The sequence below is a fragment of the Hyla sarda genome, chromosome 7 (genome assembly GCF_029499605.1).
Source record: "Hyla sarda isolate aHylSar1 chromosome 7, aHylSar1.hap1, whole genome shotgun sequence".
NCBI classification, from domain to species: Eukaryota; Metazoa; Chordata; class Amphibia; order Anura; family Hylidae; genus Hyla; species Hyla sarda.
The window spans coordinates 2,104,393-2,121,763 of record NC_079195.1 but is presented as its reverse complement, the minus strand read 5'-3'; the positions used below and the strand labels follow the sequence as shown (position 1 = coordinate 2,121,763).

Sequence of the window (17,371 nt, the reverse complement as noted above, 5' to 3'; positions counted from 1 at the left end):
GTAGTATATAGTATAGGTCAGTGTTTCCCAACCAGGGGTGCCTCCAGCTGTTGCAAAACTACAACAACTCCCAGCATGTTGGACTATATAGCGGTATATAGTATAGGTCAGTGTTTCCCAAACAGAGGGGCCTCCAGCTGTTGCAAAGCTACAACTCCCAGCATGTTGGATTATATAGTAGTATAAAGTATAGGTCAGTGTTTTCCAACCAGGGTGCCTCCAGCTGTTGCAAAACTACAACTCCCAGCATGTTGGACTATATAGTAGTATATAGTATTGATCAGTGTTTCCCAACCAGGGGTGCCTCCAGCTGTTGCAAAACTACAACTCCCAGCATGCCCGGACAGCCATTGGCTGTCCGGGCATGCTGGGAGTTGTAGTTTTGCAACAGCTGGAGGCACTCTGGTTAGGAAACACTAGCATAGTATATGATGTAACGTTCAGGGAGTTGGAGGATTGGTTGGATAAATACCGGCAGGGTGGCGCCCCCAGCTGACTATGAGAAGAACGTACAATGTCGTCATTTTCCATTGTATAAGGGGTCACAACATGGCAGCGCCCCCCCTGGACTGTGTCTGACATGGCAGCTCTGTCCCATTGAAGTGAATGGAGCTTCAGAACTCACAACCTGCGGACTAGAGAACGCGTTATTCTGACCCTTCGACCGCGCACAATGGCGTCTCAAGTCACGAGACCGTTTGTGCTTATTTGTCTGTAACGTTTTTTTTCTATATTTTTATCTTTTTCCCCCTCAGGGATCTGAAGTTTCCCTCCTCGGTCTCTGAACCGGGCCTCCATGTTTTTCGCATAGAAAAGATGAAGTTAATCCCTGTGCCAAGCGAGAGTCACGGCGTGTTTCACTCCGGAGACACCTACCTCCTGGTCTTCAACTCGCCCGAGGGCAACCACACCTACGTCTGGAACGGTGAGGGTTAACGGGGCGCGTCGCCCTTCAGAGATGCGGAAATCGTATTTGTTAACGTGATGAAAATGTCATTGGATTATACTCGGCCGATCCTTGTGGCCAGGGACCAGATAGTGGCAGCCATTATTCTGTGGCCCCTGGGGTAATTCTCCCTAACCTGGATGTGACAGGGAGCCCCGCGGAGCTCTCACCCGACAGCTGTGACGGCCCCTCCTGCTCCTGTGATAGGAACCAGTAATGGCTTCCTCTAATATTGTCCTGCAGTGGGGAATGTTTTAGGTGCTGCACACAGTCCTTACATCCGGCCCCTCCTGGAAGATAAGATGTCTGCTCCCATTTATCTGTGACATCTATCTGACCTATCTATCGCTCATTCTTTAGGTTACAATCCGCGCCAAAGACATTGCCGCGCGTTCCTAGCACCGACTGGTTCGGTCAATGTTGGACGCACTTGGAATCTCCAGACGGAATGGGGAAGATTTATCAATAAATGTCCAGAGGAAAAGTTGCCCAGTTGCCCATAGCAACCAATCAGATCGCTGCTTTCACTTTGCAGAGGCCTTGTTAAAAATGAAAGAAGCAATCTGATTGGTTGCTATGGGCAACTGGGCAACTTTTCCTCTGGACAGTATTGATAGATCTCCCCATCAATGTCTTTATCCGTAGATTTCGGCACCGACCAAAATGACAGATTGCCAACGTAGCCTAATAATTTGCCAATATTTTTGTGGCACAGTATCCCTATAGTCCACGGTCAATACCTGGGGGAGGATTCCCCCGCTGTGTACAGTCCTGTTATCAGTCCTTAGGTCACCCCCATAGTGTCCTTATTCATACATATATGTAGGGAATCCATATCCTATATATTGGTAACAGTCACAAAGAGAAGGGGTTCCATAAGGGGCTGGACGCTCTTATTGGGGGGGGGGGTCTCTTATCAGGTGGTTTCATATGGGTAAGTCTCTTATAGGGCAGTCTCTTATTAGGAGTGGGGGGGTCTCTTATTATGGGTGGGGGGTCTCTTATTGAGCAGTCTCTTAGGGGTGGGGGTCTCTTATCGGGCGGTATCTTATTATGGGTGGGGGTCTCTTATCGGGCGGTCTCTTATTAGGGGTGGGGGTCTCTTATCGGGCAGTCTCTTATTAGGGGTCCCCTTATCGGGCGGTCTCTTATTATGGGTGGGGATCTCTTATAGGGCAGTCTCTTATTAGGGGTCCCCTTATCGGGCGGTCTCTTATTATGGGTGGGGGTCTCTTATCGGGCGGTCTCTTATTATGGGTGGGGGTCTCTTATCGGGCGGTCTCTTATTAGGGGTGGGGGTCTCTTATAGGGCAGTCTCTTATTAGGGGTCCCCTTATCGGGCGGTCTCTTATTATGGGGGGCAGTCTCTTTCTCTTCTGACTTTCCTGTCTGGTTCCATGGCAGGTAATGGGACCTCGGTGGATGAGAGGGCCGCAGGCGCCATCTACAGTTCTCAGCTCCACATGCATCTTGGTGAGAAGCCGACCCAGAACCGCGAGACCCAGGGTCACGAGAGCGCGGAGTTCATGTCTTTTTTTCCAAGGGGAGTCACCTACCTGGTAAGTAAGGTACCCGGACCCCAGACATTATATACTATACCCTGAGGTACCCGGACCCCAGACATTATATACTATACCCTGAGGTACCCCGGACCCCAGACATTATGTACTATACCCTGAGGTACCCGGACCCCAGACATTATATACTATACCCTGAGGTACCCGGACCCCAGACATTATATACTATACCCTGAGGTACCCGGACCCCAGACATTATGTACTATACCCTGAGGTACCCGGACCCCAGACATTATGGACTATACCCTGAGGTACCCCGGACCCCAGACATTATGTACTATACCCTGAGGTACCCCGGACCCCAGACATTATATACTATACCCTGAGGTACCCCGGACCCCAGACATTATATACTATACCCTGAGGTACCCGGACCCCAGACATTATATACTATACCCTGAGGTACCCCGGACCCCAGACATTATATACTATACCCTGAGGTACCCCGGACCCCAGACATTATATACTATACCCTGAGGTACCCGGACCCCAGACATTATATACTATACCCTGAGGTACCCCGGACCCCAGACATTATATACTATACCCTGAGGTACCCGGACCCCAGACATTATATACTATACCCTGAGGTACCCGGACCCCAGACATTATATACTATACCCTGAGGTACCCGGACCCCAGACATTATATACTATACCCTGAGGTACCCCGGACCCCAGACATTATATACTATACCCTGAGGTACCCGGACCCCAGACATTATATACTATACCCTGAGGTACCCCGGACCCCAGACATTATATACTATACCCTGAGGTACCCCGGACCCCAGACATTATATACTATACCCTGAGGTACCCGGACCCCAGACATTATATACTATACCCTGAGGTACCCCGGACCCCAGACATTATATACTATACCCTGAGGTACCCCGGACCCCAGACATTATATACTATACCCTGAGGTACCCCGGACCCCAGACAGTATATACTATACCCTGAGGTACCCCGGACCCCAGACATTATGGACTATACCCTGAGGTACCCCAGACCCCAGACATTATGTACTATACCCTGAGGTACCCGGACCCCAGACAGTATATACTATACCCTGAGGTACCCGGACCCCAGACATTATATACTATACCCTGAGGTACCCCGGACCCCAGACATTATGTACTATACCCTGAGGTACCCCGGACCCCAGACATTATGGACTATACCCTGAGGTACCCCGGACCCCAGACATTATATACTATACCCTGAGGTACCCGGACCCCAGACATTATATACTATACCCTGAGGTACCCGGACCCCAGACATTATATACTATACCCTGAGGTACCCCGGACCCCAGACATTATATACTATACCCTGAGGTACCCGGACCCCAGACATTATATACTATACCCTGAGGTACCCCGGACCCCAGACATTATATACTATACCCTGAGGTACCCCGGACCCCAGACATTATATACTATACCCTGAGGTACCCGGACCCCAGACATTATATACTATACCCTGAGGTACCCCGGACCCCAGACATTATATACTATACCCTGAGGTACCCCGGACCCCAGACATTATATACTATACCCTGAGGTACCCCGGACCCCAGACAGTATATACTATACCCTGAGGTACCCCGGACCCCAGACATTATGGACTATACCCTGAGGTACCCCAGACCCCAGACATTATGTACTATACCCTGAGGTACCCGGACCCCAGACAGTATATACTATACCCTGAGGTACCCGGACCCCAGACATTATATACTATACCCTGAGGTACCCCGGACCCCAGACATTATGTACTATACCCTGAGGTACCCCGGACCCCAGACATTATGGACTATACCCTGAGGTACCCCGGACCCCAGACATTATGGACTATACCCTGAGGTACCCCGGACCCCAGACATTGGGGTCTGGGTACCTCAGGGTATAGTCCATAGACATTATGAACTGTAATCCGGTGCCTATAGGACCCCGTAATATTCCTATAAATGGGACCCTGTAGGAATATTATTATGGGATAATCACTGACCTCAACTTAACTGTTTCAGGAAGGCGGAGTCTCTTCAGGTTTCCAGCAGGCCCAGAAGGACTCCGCAGCCCCCGCACATCATCTCTACCACGTCAGGGGACGAAAACAAATCCGGGCAACAGAGACCGACCTGACGTGGGACAGCTTCAACACCGGGGACTGCTTTATACTGGACACCGGGAAGGTGAGAAGGTGCTGACTGTAACCGGAGATGTGGAGGATTCTGGTCCTGGAGGATGATGGGACATCACAGCAGGATTCACTACCCTCCACATCTCAGCAGGACACTTCACTATCCTCCACATCTCAGCAGGACACTTCACTACCCTCCACATCTCAGCAGGACACTTCACTACCCTCCACATCTCAGCAGGACACTTCACTATCCTCCACATCTCAGCAGGACATTTCACTACCCTCCACATCTCAGCAGGAGACTTCACTACCCTCCACATCTCAGCAGGACACTTCACTATCCTCCACATCTCAGCAGGACACTTCACTATCCTCCACATCTCAGCAGGACACTTCACTACCCTCCACATCTCAGCAGGACACTTCACTATCCTCCACATCTCAGCAGGACATTTCACTACCCTCCACATCTCAGCAGGAGACTTCACTACCCTCCACATCTCAGCAGGACACTTCACTATCCTCCACATCTCAGCAGGACATTTCACTACCCTCCACATATCAGCAGGACACTTCACTACCCTCCACATCTCAGCAGGACACTTCACTATCCTCCACATCTCAGCAGGACACTTTACTATCCTCCACATCTCAGCAGGACACTTCACTATCCTCCACATCTCAGCAAGACACTTCACTATTCTCCACATCTCAGCAGGACACTTCACTATTCTCCACATCTAAGCAAGACACTTCACTATTCTCCACATCTCAGCAGGACACTTTACTATCCTCCACATCTCAGCAGGACACTTTACTATCCTCCACATCTCAGCAGGACACTTCACTATTCTCCACATCTCAGCAGGACACTTTACTATCCTCCACATCTCAGCAGGACACTTCACTATTCTCCACATCTCAGCAGGACACTTTACTATCCTCCACATCTCAGCAAGGCACTTTACTATCCTCCACATCTCAGCAAGACACTTCACTATTCTCCACATCTCAGCAGGACACTTTACTATCCTCCACGTCTCAGCAGGACACTTCACTACCTTCAACATCTCAGCAGGACACTTCACTGTCCTCCACATCTCAGCAGGACACTTTACTATCCTCCACATCTCAGCAGGACACTTCACTATTCTCCACATCTCAGCAGGACACTTCACTATTCTCCACATCTCAGCAGGACACTTCACTACCCTCCACATCTCAGCAAGACACTTTACTATCCTCCACATCTCATCAAGACACTTTACTATCCTCCACATCTCAGCAGGACACTTTACTATCCTCCACATCTCAGCAGGACACTTCTCTACCTTCAACATCTCAGCAGGACGCTTCACTATTCTCCACATCTCAGCAGGACACTTCACTATCCTCCACATCTCAGCAGGACACTTCACTACCCTCCACATCTCAGCAGGACACTTCACTACCCTCCACATCTCAGCAGGACACTTCACTATTCTCCACATCTCAGCAGGACACTTCACTATTCTCCACATCTCAGCAGGACACTTCACTATCCTCCATCACTCCTCACTTATTCTTTATTCTGCTCTTTCTCGCTCCAGTAGAGTCTCGGTCCCTTATCTGGACGGTCATCAATTTCTCTGATGTCTCCTCCGTGGCCTTCACATCTTCCACCTTCTTCTAATCTTCTTCTCTTCTTTCCTGTGAAGTCCTTGGTGCGTTTTCTTCTTTAGTTATGTGTAAGGTAAATATGAGGACTGCTGGGTGTTGGTCACATATATATATATATATATATATATATATATATATATATATATATATATATATACATTACAGTAGGCCGCTCTGCCCCCAAGAGACCCCCTATCAACTTCACTCAGATTTCAGGGTAAAAGTGATTGGCACATTGGATTTTAACTCGTTCTATACTCTGTTGGATGGGGGATAGTGACAGAGGAGTCTGGGGGGGAGGAGAGGATGAAGGAGTCTGGGGGAGGAGAGGACAGAGGAGTCTGGGGGAGGAGGACAGAGGAGTCTGGGGAGAGGAGAGGACAGAGGAGTCTGGGGGAGGAGAGGACAGAGGAGTCTGGGGGAGGAGGACAGAGGAGTCTAGGGGAGGAGAGGAAAGAGGAGTCTGGGGGGAGGAGGACAGAGGAGTCTGAGGGAGGAGGACAGAGGAGTCTGGGGGGAGGACAGGCCAGAGGAGTCTGGAGGAGAAGAGGAAAGAGGAGTCTGGGGGGAGGAGAGGAAAAAGGAGTCTGGGGGGAGGACAGAGGAGTCAGGGGGGAGGAGGACAGAGGAGTCTGGGGGGAGGAGGGAGTAGAGGACAGAGGAGTCTGGGGGAGGAGAAGACAGAGGAGTCTGGGGGGAAGAAAAGAACAGAGATGTCTGGGGGGCGGAGAGGTCAGAGGAGTCTGGGGGGAGGAGGGAGGAGAGGACAGAGGAGTCTGGGGGAGGAGGGAGGAGAGGACAGAGGAGTGTGGGGGGAGGAGAAGACAGAGAAGTCTGGGGGAGGAAAGGACAGAGGAGTCTGGAGGGAGGAGAGGACTGACATCTGGGGGAGGAGAGGACAGAGGAGTCTGGGGGGAGGAGGGAGGAGAGGACAGACGTCTGGGGGGAGGAGAGGACAGAGGAGTCTGGGGGAGGAGGACAAAGGAGTCTGAGGGAGGAGAAGATAGAGGAGTCTGGGGGAGGAGGGCAGAGGAGTCTGGGGGAGGAGGGCAGAGGAGTCTGGGGGAGGAGGGCAGAGGAGTCTGGGGGGGAGGAGGGAGGAGAGGACAGACGTCTAGGGGGAGGAGAGGACAAAGTAGTCTGGGGGAGGAGAGGACAGAGGAGTCTGGGGGAGGAGGACAAAGGAGTCTGGGGGAGGAGAGAGGAGAGGACAGAGGAGTCTGGGGGGAGGAGAGGATAGAGGAGTCTGGGGGGAGGAGAAGACAGAGGAGTCTGGGGGGAGAAGGGAGGAGAGGACAGAGGAGTCTGAGGGGAGGAGAGGACAGTGGAGTCTGGGGGGAGGAGAGGACAGTGGAGTCTGGGGGAGGAGAGGACAGAGGAGTCTGGGGGGAGGAGAGGACAGTGGAGTCTGGGGGGGAGGAGAGGACAATGGAGTCTGGGGGGGGAGGAGAGGACAGTGGAGTCTGGGGGGAGGAGGGAGGAGAGGACAGAGGAGTCTGGGGGAGGAGAGGACAGAGGAGTCTGGGGGGAGGAGAGGACAGAGGAGTCTGGGGGGAGGAGAGGACAGAGGAGTCTGGGGGGAGGAGAGGACAGAGGAGTCTGGGGGGAGGAGAGGACAGAGGAGTCTGGGGGAGGAGAGGACAGAGGAGTCTGGGGGAGGAGGACAAAGGAGTCTGGGGGGAGGAGGGAGGAGAGGACAGAGGAGTCTGAGGGAGGAGAGGACAGAGCAGTCTGGGGGAGGAGGACAAAGGAGTCTGGGGGGAGGAGGGAGGAGAGGACAGAGGAGTCTGGGGGAGGAGAAGACAGAGGAGTCTGGAAGAGGAGGACAGAGGAGTCTGGGGGAGGAGGGAGGAGAGGAAAGAGGAGTCTGGGGGAGGAGAAGACAGAGGAGTCTGGAGGAGGAGGACAGAGGAGTCTGGGGGGAGGAGAGGACAGAGGAGTCTGGGAGGAGGAGAGGACAGAGGAGTCTGGGGGGAGGAGAGGACAGTGGAGTCTGGGGGAGGAGAGGACAGAGGAGTCTGGGGGAGGAGAGGACAGAGGAGTCTGGGGGGAGGAGAGGACAGTGGAGTCTGGGGAGAGGAGAGGACAGTGGAGTCTGGGGGGAGGAGAGGACAGAGGAGTCTGGGGGAGGAGAGGACAGAGGAGTCTGGGGGGAGGAGAGGACAGTGGAGTCTGGGGAGAGGAGAGGACAGTGGAGTCTGAGGGGAGGAGAGGACAGTGGAGTCTGGGGGGAGGAGAGGACAGTGGAGTCTGGGGGGAGGAGAGGACAGTGGAGTCTGGGGGGAGGAGAGGACAGTGGAGTCTGGGGGGAGGAGAGGACAGTGGAGTCTGGGGGGAGGAGAGGACAGTGGAGTCTGGGGGGAGGAGAGGACAGTGGAGTCTGGGGGGAGGAGAGGACAGTGGAGTCTGGGGGGAGGAGAGGACAGAGGAGTCTGGGGGAGGAGAGGACAGAGGAGTCTGGGGGAGGAGAGGACAGAGGAGTCTGGGGGAGGAGAGGACAGAGAAGTCTGGGGGAGGAGGACAAAGGAGTCTGGGGGGAGGAGGGAGGAGAGGACAGAGGAGCCTGGAGGAGGAGGACAGAGGCGTCTAGGCTGGACTTTCCTGCATCTTCTTCATGTTCTGCCTCACACAGAGTCCGGGTCACAGGTCGTCCGTGGTCGTCTCTACTGTTCTATGTCATTTTATACTTTTATTGAGTCGCAGATGTAGCCGGCGACTGATCTGACAAGTAATTGTCCAAAACCGTCTCTGATCTCTAGGACTGGAAATTCTGGTTGTGCAGGGAGAGGAGCGGGGCCCGTGTATGGTGTTATAGGGAGGAGCGGGGCCCGTGTATGGTGTTATAGGGAGGAGCGGGGCCCGTGTATGGTGTTATAGGGAGGAGCGGGGCCCGTGTATGATGTTATAGGGAGGAGCGGGGCCCGTGTATGGTGTTATAGGGAGGAGCGGGGCCCGTGTATGGTGTTATAGGGAGGAGCGGGGCCCGTGTATGGTGTTATAGGGAGGAGCGGGGCCCGTGTATGGTGTTATAGGGAGGAGCGGGGCCCGTGTATGGTGCTATAGGGAGGAGCGGGGCCCGTGTATGGTGCTATAGGGAGGAGCGGGGCCCGTGTATGGTGTTATAGGGAGGAGCGGGGCCCGTGTATGGTGCTATAGGGAGGAGCGGGGCCCGTGTATGGCGTTATAGGGAGGAGCGGGGCCCGTGTATGGTGTTATAGGGAGGAGCGGGGCCCGTGTATGGTGTTATAGGGAGGAGCGGGGCCCGTGTATGGTGTTATAGGGAGGAGCGGGGCCCGTGTATGGTGTTATAGGGAGGAGCGGGGCCCGTGTATGGTGTTATAGGGAGGAGCGGGGCCGTGTATGGTGTTATAGGGAGGAGCGGGGCCCGTGTATGGTGTTATAGGGAGGAGCGGGGCCCGTGTATGGTGTTATAGGGAGGAGCGGGGCCCGTGTATGGTGTTATAGGGAGGAGCGGGGCCCGTGGATTGTGTTATAGGGAGGAGCGGGGCCCGTGTGTTGTGTTATAGGGAGGAGCAGGGCCCGTGTATTGTGTTATAGGGAGGAGCGGGGCCCGTGTATTGTGTTATAGGGAGGAGCAGGGCCCGTGGATTGTGTTATAGGGAGGAGCGGGGCCCGTGTATTGTGTTATAGGGAGGAGCAGGGCCCGTGGATTGTGTTATAGGGAGGAGCGGGGCCCGTGGATTGTGTTAGGGAGGAGCGGGGCCCATGGATTGTGTTATAGGGAGGAGCGGGGCCCGTGGATTGTGTCATAGGGAGGAGCGGGGCCCGTGGATTGTGTCATAGGGAGGAGCGGGGCCCGTAGATTATGTCATAGGGAGGAGCGGGGCCCGTGGATTATGTCATAGGGAGGAGCGGGGCCCGTGGATTGTGATATAGGGAGGAGCGGGGCCCGTGGATTGTATTATAGGGAGGAACGGGGCCCGTGTATGGTGTTATAGGGAGGAGCGGGGCCCGTGGATTGTGTTATAGGGAGGAGCGGGGCCCGTGGATTGTGTTATAGGGAGGAGCGGGGCCCGTGGATTGTGTTATAGGGAGGAGCGGGGCCCGTGGATTGTGTTATAGGGAGGAGCGGGGCCCGTGGATTGTGTTATAGGGAGGAGCGGGGCCCGTGGATTGTATTATAGGGAGAAGCGGGGCCCGTGGATTGGGTTTTTCATAGGTTTAGGCAAAAACTTAGGCTGTAGTGGGCATGCTCCAGATATAAGTAATAGGATTTATGTGTTTCTTTAGGCTGTAGTGGGCATGCTCCAGATATAAGTAATAGGATTTATAGGTTTTTCTTCAGGCTGTAGTGGGCATGCTCCAGATAGAAATAATAGGATTTATAGGTTTTTCTCCTGTTCTTCAGACTGTAGTGGGCATGCTCCAGATATAAGTTATAGGATTTATAGGTTTTTCTTCAGGCTGTAGTGGGCATTCTCCAGATATAAGTTATAGGATTTATAGGTTTTTCTTCAGGCTGTAGTGGGCATGCTCCAGATATAAGTAATAGGATTTATAGGTGTTTCTTCAGGCTGTAGTGGGCATGCTCCAGATATAAGTAATAGAATTTATAGGTTTTTCTTCAGGCTGTAGTGGGCATGCTCCAGATAGAAGTAATAGGATTTATAGGTTTTTCTTCAGGCTGTAGTGGGCATGCTCCAGATATAAGTAATAGGATTTATAGGTTTTTCTTCAGGCTGTAGTGGGCATGCTCCAGATAGAAATAATAGGATTTATAGGTTTTTCTCCTGTTCTTCAGACTGTAGTGGGCATGCTCCAGATATAAGTTATAGGATTTATAGGTTTTTCTTCAGGCTGTAGTGGGCATGCTCCAGATATAAGTTATAGGATTTATAGGTTTTTCTTCAGGCTGTAGTGGGCATGCTCCAGATATAAGTAATAGGATTTATAGGTGTTTCTTCAGGCTGTAGTGGGCATGCTCCAGATATAAGTAATAGAATTTATAGGTTTTTCTTCAGGCTGTAGTGGGCATGCTCCAGATAGAAGTAATAGGATTTATAGGTTTTTCTTCAGGCTGTAGTGGGCATGCTCCAGATATAAGTAATAGGATTTATAGGTTTTTCTTCAGGCTGTAGTGGGCATGCTCCAGATATAAGTAATAGGATTTATAGGTTTTTCTTCAGGCTGTAGTGGGCATGCTCCAGATATAAGTAATAGGATTTATAGGTGTTTCTTCCGGCTGTAGTGGGCATGCTCCAGATATAAGAAATAGGATTTATAGGTGTTTCTTCAGGCTGTAGTGGGCATGCTCCAGATATAAGAAATAGGATTTATAGGTGTTTCTTCAGGCTGTAGTGGGCATGCTCCAGATATAAGTAATAGGATTTATAGGTTTTTCTTCAGGCTGTAGTGGGCATGCTCCAGATATAAGTAATAGGATTTATAGGTTTTTCTTCAGGCTGTAGTGGGCATGCTCCAGATATAAGAAATAGGATTTATAGGTGTTTCTTCAGGCTGTAGTGGGCATGCTCCAGATATAAGTAATAGGATTCATAGCTTTTTCTTTAGGCTGTAGTGGGCATGCTCCAGATATAAGTAATAGGATTTATAAGTGTTTCTTCAGGCTGTAGTGGGCATGCTCCAGATATAAGTAATAGGATTTATAGGTGTTTCTTCAGGCTGTAGTGGGCATGCTCCAGATATAAGTAATAGGATTTATAAGTGTTTCTTCAGGCTGTAGTGGGCATGCTCCAGATATAAGTAATAGGATTTATAGGTGTTTCTTCCGGCTGTAGTGGGCATGCTCCAGATATAAGTAATAGGATTTATAGGTGCTTCTTCAGGCTGTAGTGGGCATGCTCCAGATAGAAGTAATAGGATTTATAGGTGTTTATTCAGTCTGTAGTGGGCATGCTCCAGATATAAGTAATAGGATTTATAGGTGTTTCTTCAGGCTGTAGTGGGCATGCTCCAGATAGAAGTAATAGGATTTATAGGTGTTTCTTCTGGCTGTAGTGGGCATGCCCCAGATAGAAATAATAGGATTTATAGGTGTTTCTTCAGGCTGTAGTGGGCATGCTCCAGATAGAAGTAATAGGATTTATAGGTGTTTCTTCCGGCTGTAGTGGGCATGCTCCAGATAGAAGTAATAGGATTTATAGGTGTTTCTTCCGGCTGTAGTGGGCATGCTCCAGATAGAAGTAATAGGATTTATAGGTGTTTCTTCCGGCTGTAGTGGGCATGCTCCAGATAGAAGTAATAGGATTTATAGGTGTTTCTTCAGGCTGTAGTGGGCATGCTCCAGATAGAAGTAATAGGATTTATAGGTGTTTCTTCAGGCTGTAGTGGGCATGCTCCAGATATAAGTAATAGGATTTATAAGTGTTTCTTCAGGCTGTAGTGGGCATGCTCCAGATATAAGTAATAGGATTTATAGGTGTTTCTTCAGGCTGTAGTGGGCATGCTCCAGATATAAGTAATAGGATTTATAGGTGTTTCTTCAGGCTGTAGTGGGCATGCTCCAGATAGAAGTAATAGGATTTATAGGTGTTTCTTCAGGCTGTAGTGGGCATGCTCCAGATATAAGTAATAGGATTTATAGGTGTTTCTTCAGGCTGTAGTGGGCATGCTCCAGATATAAGTAATAGGATTTATAGGTGTTTCTTCAGGCTGTAGTGGGCATGCTCCAGATATAAGTAATAGGATTTATAAGTGTTTCTTCAGGCTGTAGTGGGCATGCTCCAGATATAAGTAATAGGATTTATAGGTGTTTCTTCAGGCTGTAGTGGGCATGCTCCAGATATAAGTAATAGGATTTATAGGTGTTTCTTCAGGCTGTAGTGGGCATGCTCCAGATATAAGTAATAGGATTTATAGGTGTTTCTTCAGGCTGTAGTGGGCATGCTCCAGATATAAGTACGGTAATAGGATTTATAGGTGTTTCTTCAGGCTGTAGTGGGCATGCTCCAGATATAAGTAATAGGATTTATAGGTGTTTCTTCAGGCTGTAGTGGGCATGCTCCAGATATAAGTAATAGGATTTATAGGTGTTTCTTCAGGCTGTAGTGGGCATGCTCCAGATATAAGTAATAGGATTTATAGGTGTTTCTTCAGGCTGTAGTGGGCATGCTCCAGATATAAGTAATAGGATTTATAGGTGTTTCTTCAGGCTGTAGTGGGCATGCTCCAGATATAAGTAATAGGATTTATAGGTGCTTCTTCAGGCTGTAGAGGGCATGCTCCAGATAGAAGTAATAGGATTTATAGGTGTTTCTTCAGGCTGTAGAGGGCATGCTCCAGATAGAAGTAATAGGATTTATAGCTTTTTCTTCAGGCTGTAGTGGGCATGCTCCAGATATAAGTAATAGGATTTATAGGTGCTTCTTCCGGCTGTAGTGGGCATGCTCCAGATAGAAGTAATAGGATTTATAGGTGTTTATTCAGTCTGTAGTGGGCATGCTCCAGATATAAGTAATAGGATTTATAAGTGTTTCTTCAGGCTGTAGAGGGCATGCTCCAGATAGAAGTAATAGGATTTATAGCTTTTTCTTCAGGCTGTAGTGGGCATGCCCCAGATAGAAGTAATAGGATTTATAGGTGTTTCTTCAGGCTGTAGTGGGCATGCTCCAGATATAAGTAATAGGATTTATAGCTTTTTCTTCAGGCTGTAGTGGGCATGCTCCAGATATTAGTAATAGGATTTATAGGTGCTTCTTCCGGCTGTAGTGGGCATGCTTTGAGATTACGTTTTCGTATTAGACCGGCACAAGCCTGTGACAAATATTTTTTTTTTTTTTTATTGACCTATGACCCTTGTTACGCCTGTGAATAATTCCGCTCAGCCGCTTCCGTTCATCTATTGTTGTTCCTTCACTGTCTCAGTTTATTTACGTCTGGTCGGGATCACAGTCCAACATGATGGAGCGGAACCGGGCGCGGGATATGGCCAATCAGATACGAGACATCGAACGACGCGGAGCCGCAAAGGTGGAAATTATACAAGAGGGGGAGGAGCCGGAGGAAATGATTCAGGTAACAACAATGGCGGCTGAAGGAGTCCAATGGTTTAAGGAAATATGAACTATTAAAGGGTTACTCCACCCCCATGAGATGTCGGATCGCGAGGGGTTCGGGACCCCCAGGATCTTCAGATGGCTGTGGTCGTGACATCATGCCCCCTTCATCCATGTCTATGGGAGGGGGCGTGACAGCCGTCACGCCCCCTCCCATAGACATGAATGGAGGGGGCGTGGCATGACAACATGACCACGCCCCCTCCATTCATGCATTCAGAATCTGAAAAGATTTTTCAGAAATTTTTAGTTCTCCAAAATGTATCTAAGCTCCCTGAAGAGCGAGGGTGGTGAGCGGTAGCGTCATCTGGTGCACTACACGTACAGGAACCTACCAGATGTTGTTTTCATCTTTTTACTTTTATAATTAGAAACTTTTTATGGTAAATTCGTAGATTTTGGGAAAAAGACCGGAGTCTCTGAGGGAAGGCGGCGCCCAGGATGACAGGGAAGCGGATGAGATCCACACCAGAGGGGCCGTCCTGTACCAGGTATATACAGCACTCATCCTAATACCATGAAGGTGGCGTCAGGTGCCCGCCAGTGTCTCACATGACTCGTCACATGACTCAGGTCTCCAACGCCAGCGGAAAGATGCAGGTGTCTCGGGTGGCGGACGGAGCCGTCCTCAAGAAAGAGCAACTGATATCAGACGACTGCTTCATCCTGGACACTGCGGGGAAGATCTACGTGTGGAAAGGTAAGTCATGGCTGATGGGAAGTTGTGTAGTCCTCTTATTGTCAGTGTGGTGTTGTCTCAGCAGCTCCTCCCTCTCTCCTGACAGGAAAATGAGTAGTCCTTTCATTGTCAGTGTGGTGTTGTCTCCAGCTCATCCCTTTTTTTTTCTGACAGGAATATATGTAGCCCTTTAATTGTCAGTGTGGTGTTGTCTCAGCAGATACTTGGCCCCTCCCTCTCTCCTGACAGGAAGTTGTGTAGTCCTTTCATTGTCAATGTGGTGTTGTCTCCAGCTTCTTCCTCTTTTCTGACGGGAAGTTATATAGTCCTCTCATTGTCAGTGTCTCAGCAGCTCCCTCTCTCCTGACAAGAAGTTGTGTAGTCCCCTCATTGTCAGTGTGGTGTTTTCCCTGGCTCCTCCCTCTCTCTTGACAGGAAATTGTGTAGTCCTGTTATCGTCCTGTGGTGTCTCTGCAGCCCCTCCCCTCCCTCACACCATCATCTGCCGTCTCAGGAGGCGTGGCTTGATCTTGTGTGAGCTGTAGCCCCACCCCCCTATTCTGATCATCCCCCTACAGCTACCTCACTGTCTCCTTGTCATATACACCTATATACATAGGGGAATATTTGTCAATATCTGAGAATAGGAAGAGGGGAGCAGTTGCTCATTGCCACCAATCAGATCGCTTCTTTCATTTTTTATAAAAAAAAATAAAAAATCTAAACAATGAAAATCTAACTGGTTGCTATGAGCAACTGCATTGTTCTTCCTCTACACACGGATAAATCTACTTTGGGTAAGAATGATGAGTGGTTACAGCAGGCTGCACAGAGGAACAGACAGGGAATGAATACAGCAGGTTCTGCAACCTCTCTATGTGATAGTGTGCTGTAAAATGAGATGTTCTGCAGCAGCTCAGGCCAGGAGTACTAAAGGCGAAGAGCTGAGGGATTACAGGACCGACACAAACCTCCCTGTGCTTTCTGCAGGTAAAAAGGCGAACAGAGAGGAGCGCGAGCAGTCACTAGAGATCGCCAACGAATTCCTGACGCTCATGAAATATTCTCCGAAAACTCAGGTGAGCGTCCTGAACCCCTCTCCAGTAACGGAGATACCCAGGATTATAAAAACAGCGCCACTCCTGTCCTCAGATTGTGTGCGGTATTGCAGCGTGGCTGCATTCACTTCAGTGATACTGAGCTGCAATACCCCAACCAACCTGAAGACAGGGTGGCACTTTTTTTTATTTTTTTTTATTAACTCTTTCTTTCCAGTCAAGGACTGTTAGTGTTTCCCAAACAAAAAGCCTCCAGCTGTTGCACAACTACAACTCCCAGCATGCCTGGACAGCTGTTCCCCAACCCTGGTGCCTCCGGCTGTTGCAAAACTACAACTCCCAGCATGCCTGGACAGCTGTTCCCCAACCCTGGTGCCTCCAGCTGTTGCAAAACTACAACTCCCAGCATGCCCGGACAGCCGTTGGCTGTCCGGGCATGCTGGGAGTTGTAGTTTTGCAACAGCTGGAGGTTCACAGTTTGGAGACCACTGTGCTCTATGTGACCACGTTAAGGCACCTGTGTTTTCCACGTTAGTGTCTGGACATGCTGGGAGTTGTAGTTTTGCAACAGCTGGAGGCACCCCGGTTGGGATACCACTGCAGACTTATGTCCAGGCCCCTATGACCTTAACATGGAGGCCTGGGCGCACTTACCCCATGGTGTACATAACACCGGGGCAGATTTTGCAGTCGATATGGGGCTCTTAAATAGAGGAGGGGCCCCAGTTCCTTTTAGACTCCTCCTCTTTGTTGGCGGGTGGTAAGAACCATTGTATGACTATTTTGGGGATAAACAGTGTTACCCTTCTATCCTAGGTAGCATAACCCATTCCCATAACAAGGCCCCATTTTGATTTGTCAGTTCCCTCCAATTCCCCCAGGTCCAGGTGGTGTCTGAGGGCAACGAGTCTCCGCTCTTCAAACAATTCTTCAGTAACTGGGTGTGATCCGTACCATGTCATCAGGTAGAGTCTTCTGGAATGGCACGACGTGTTTCACCACTGCAGTGCCCAGCTTCATCAAGGGGTATTGGATGTGATGGGAGCGGACGGCCCAAGGCTGTTCAGACAGGACACGTATTCTGCACATTAAACATTGATGGTAATTCTTGTGTACGGTTTGTTATTGAGCTGTGGCTCGTCCCCGCCGGATCACATGTCACTAACAATACATAAGATCTAGCACCTGGCGGACAGGACGCACACACCTGCACGCTTCACTGACCGCCACTTCCGCAGAGGATACAGACGATACATTCTCAGAGGA

General features: G+C 50.2%; 1 protein-coding gene across 4 annotated transcripts in view; it reads left to right on the top strand.

Moving 5' to 3' along the window:
- Positions 1–17,210, top strand: part of CAPG (capping actin protein, gelsolin like) — a 57,140-nt gene extending 39,930 nt beyond the window's left edge. For 2 of the 4 annotated variants that reach the window (XM_056531069.1, XM_056531070.1), the window contains exons 4-11: positions 756–925; positions 2,351–2,505; positions 4,558–4,722; positions 14,178–14,327; positions 14,764–14,859; positions 14,942–15,068; positions 16,038–16,126; positions 16,987–17,210. In XM_056531069.1, coding sequence (XP_056387044.1) covers positions 756–925; positions 2,351–2,505; positions 4,558–4,722; positions 14,178–14,327; positions 14,764–14,859; positions 14,942–15,068; positions 16,038–16,126; positions 16,987–17,052 — 1,018 coding nt within the window. In that variant the 3' untranslated portion in view covers positions 17,053–17,210. Of the gene's footprint in view, positions 1–755; positions 926–1,528; positions 1,881–2,350; positions 2,506–4,557; positions 4,723–14,177; positions 14,328–14,763; positions 14,860–14,941; positions 15,069–16,037; positions 16,127–16,967 lie in introns of those variants that run through there. The other 2 variants (XM_056531071.1, XM_056531073.1) reach the window with 2 other exon arrangements.
- The last annotated feature ends 161 nt before the right edge of the window (positions 17,211–17,371 follow it).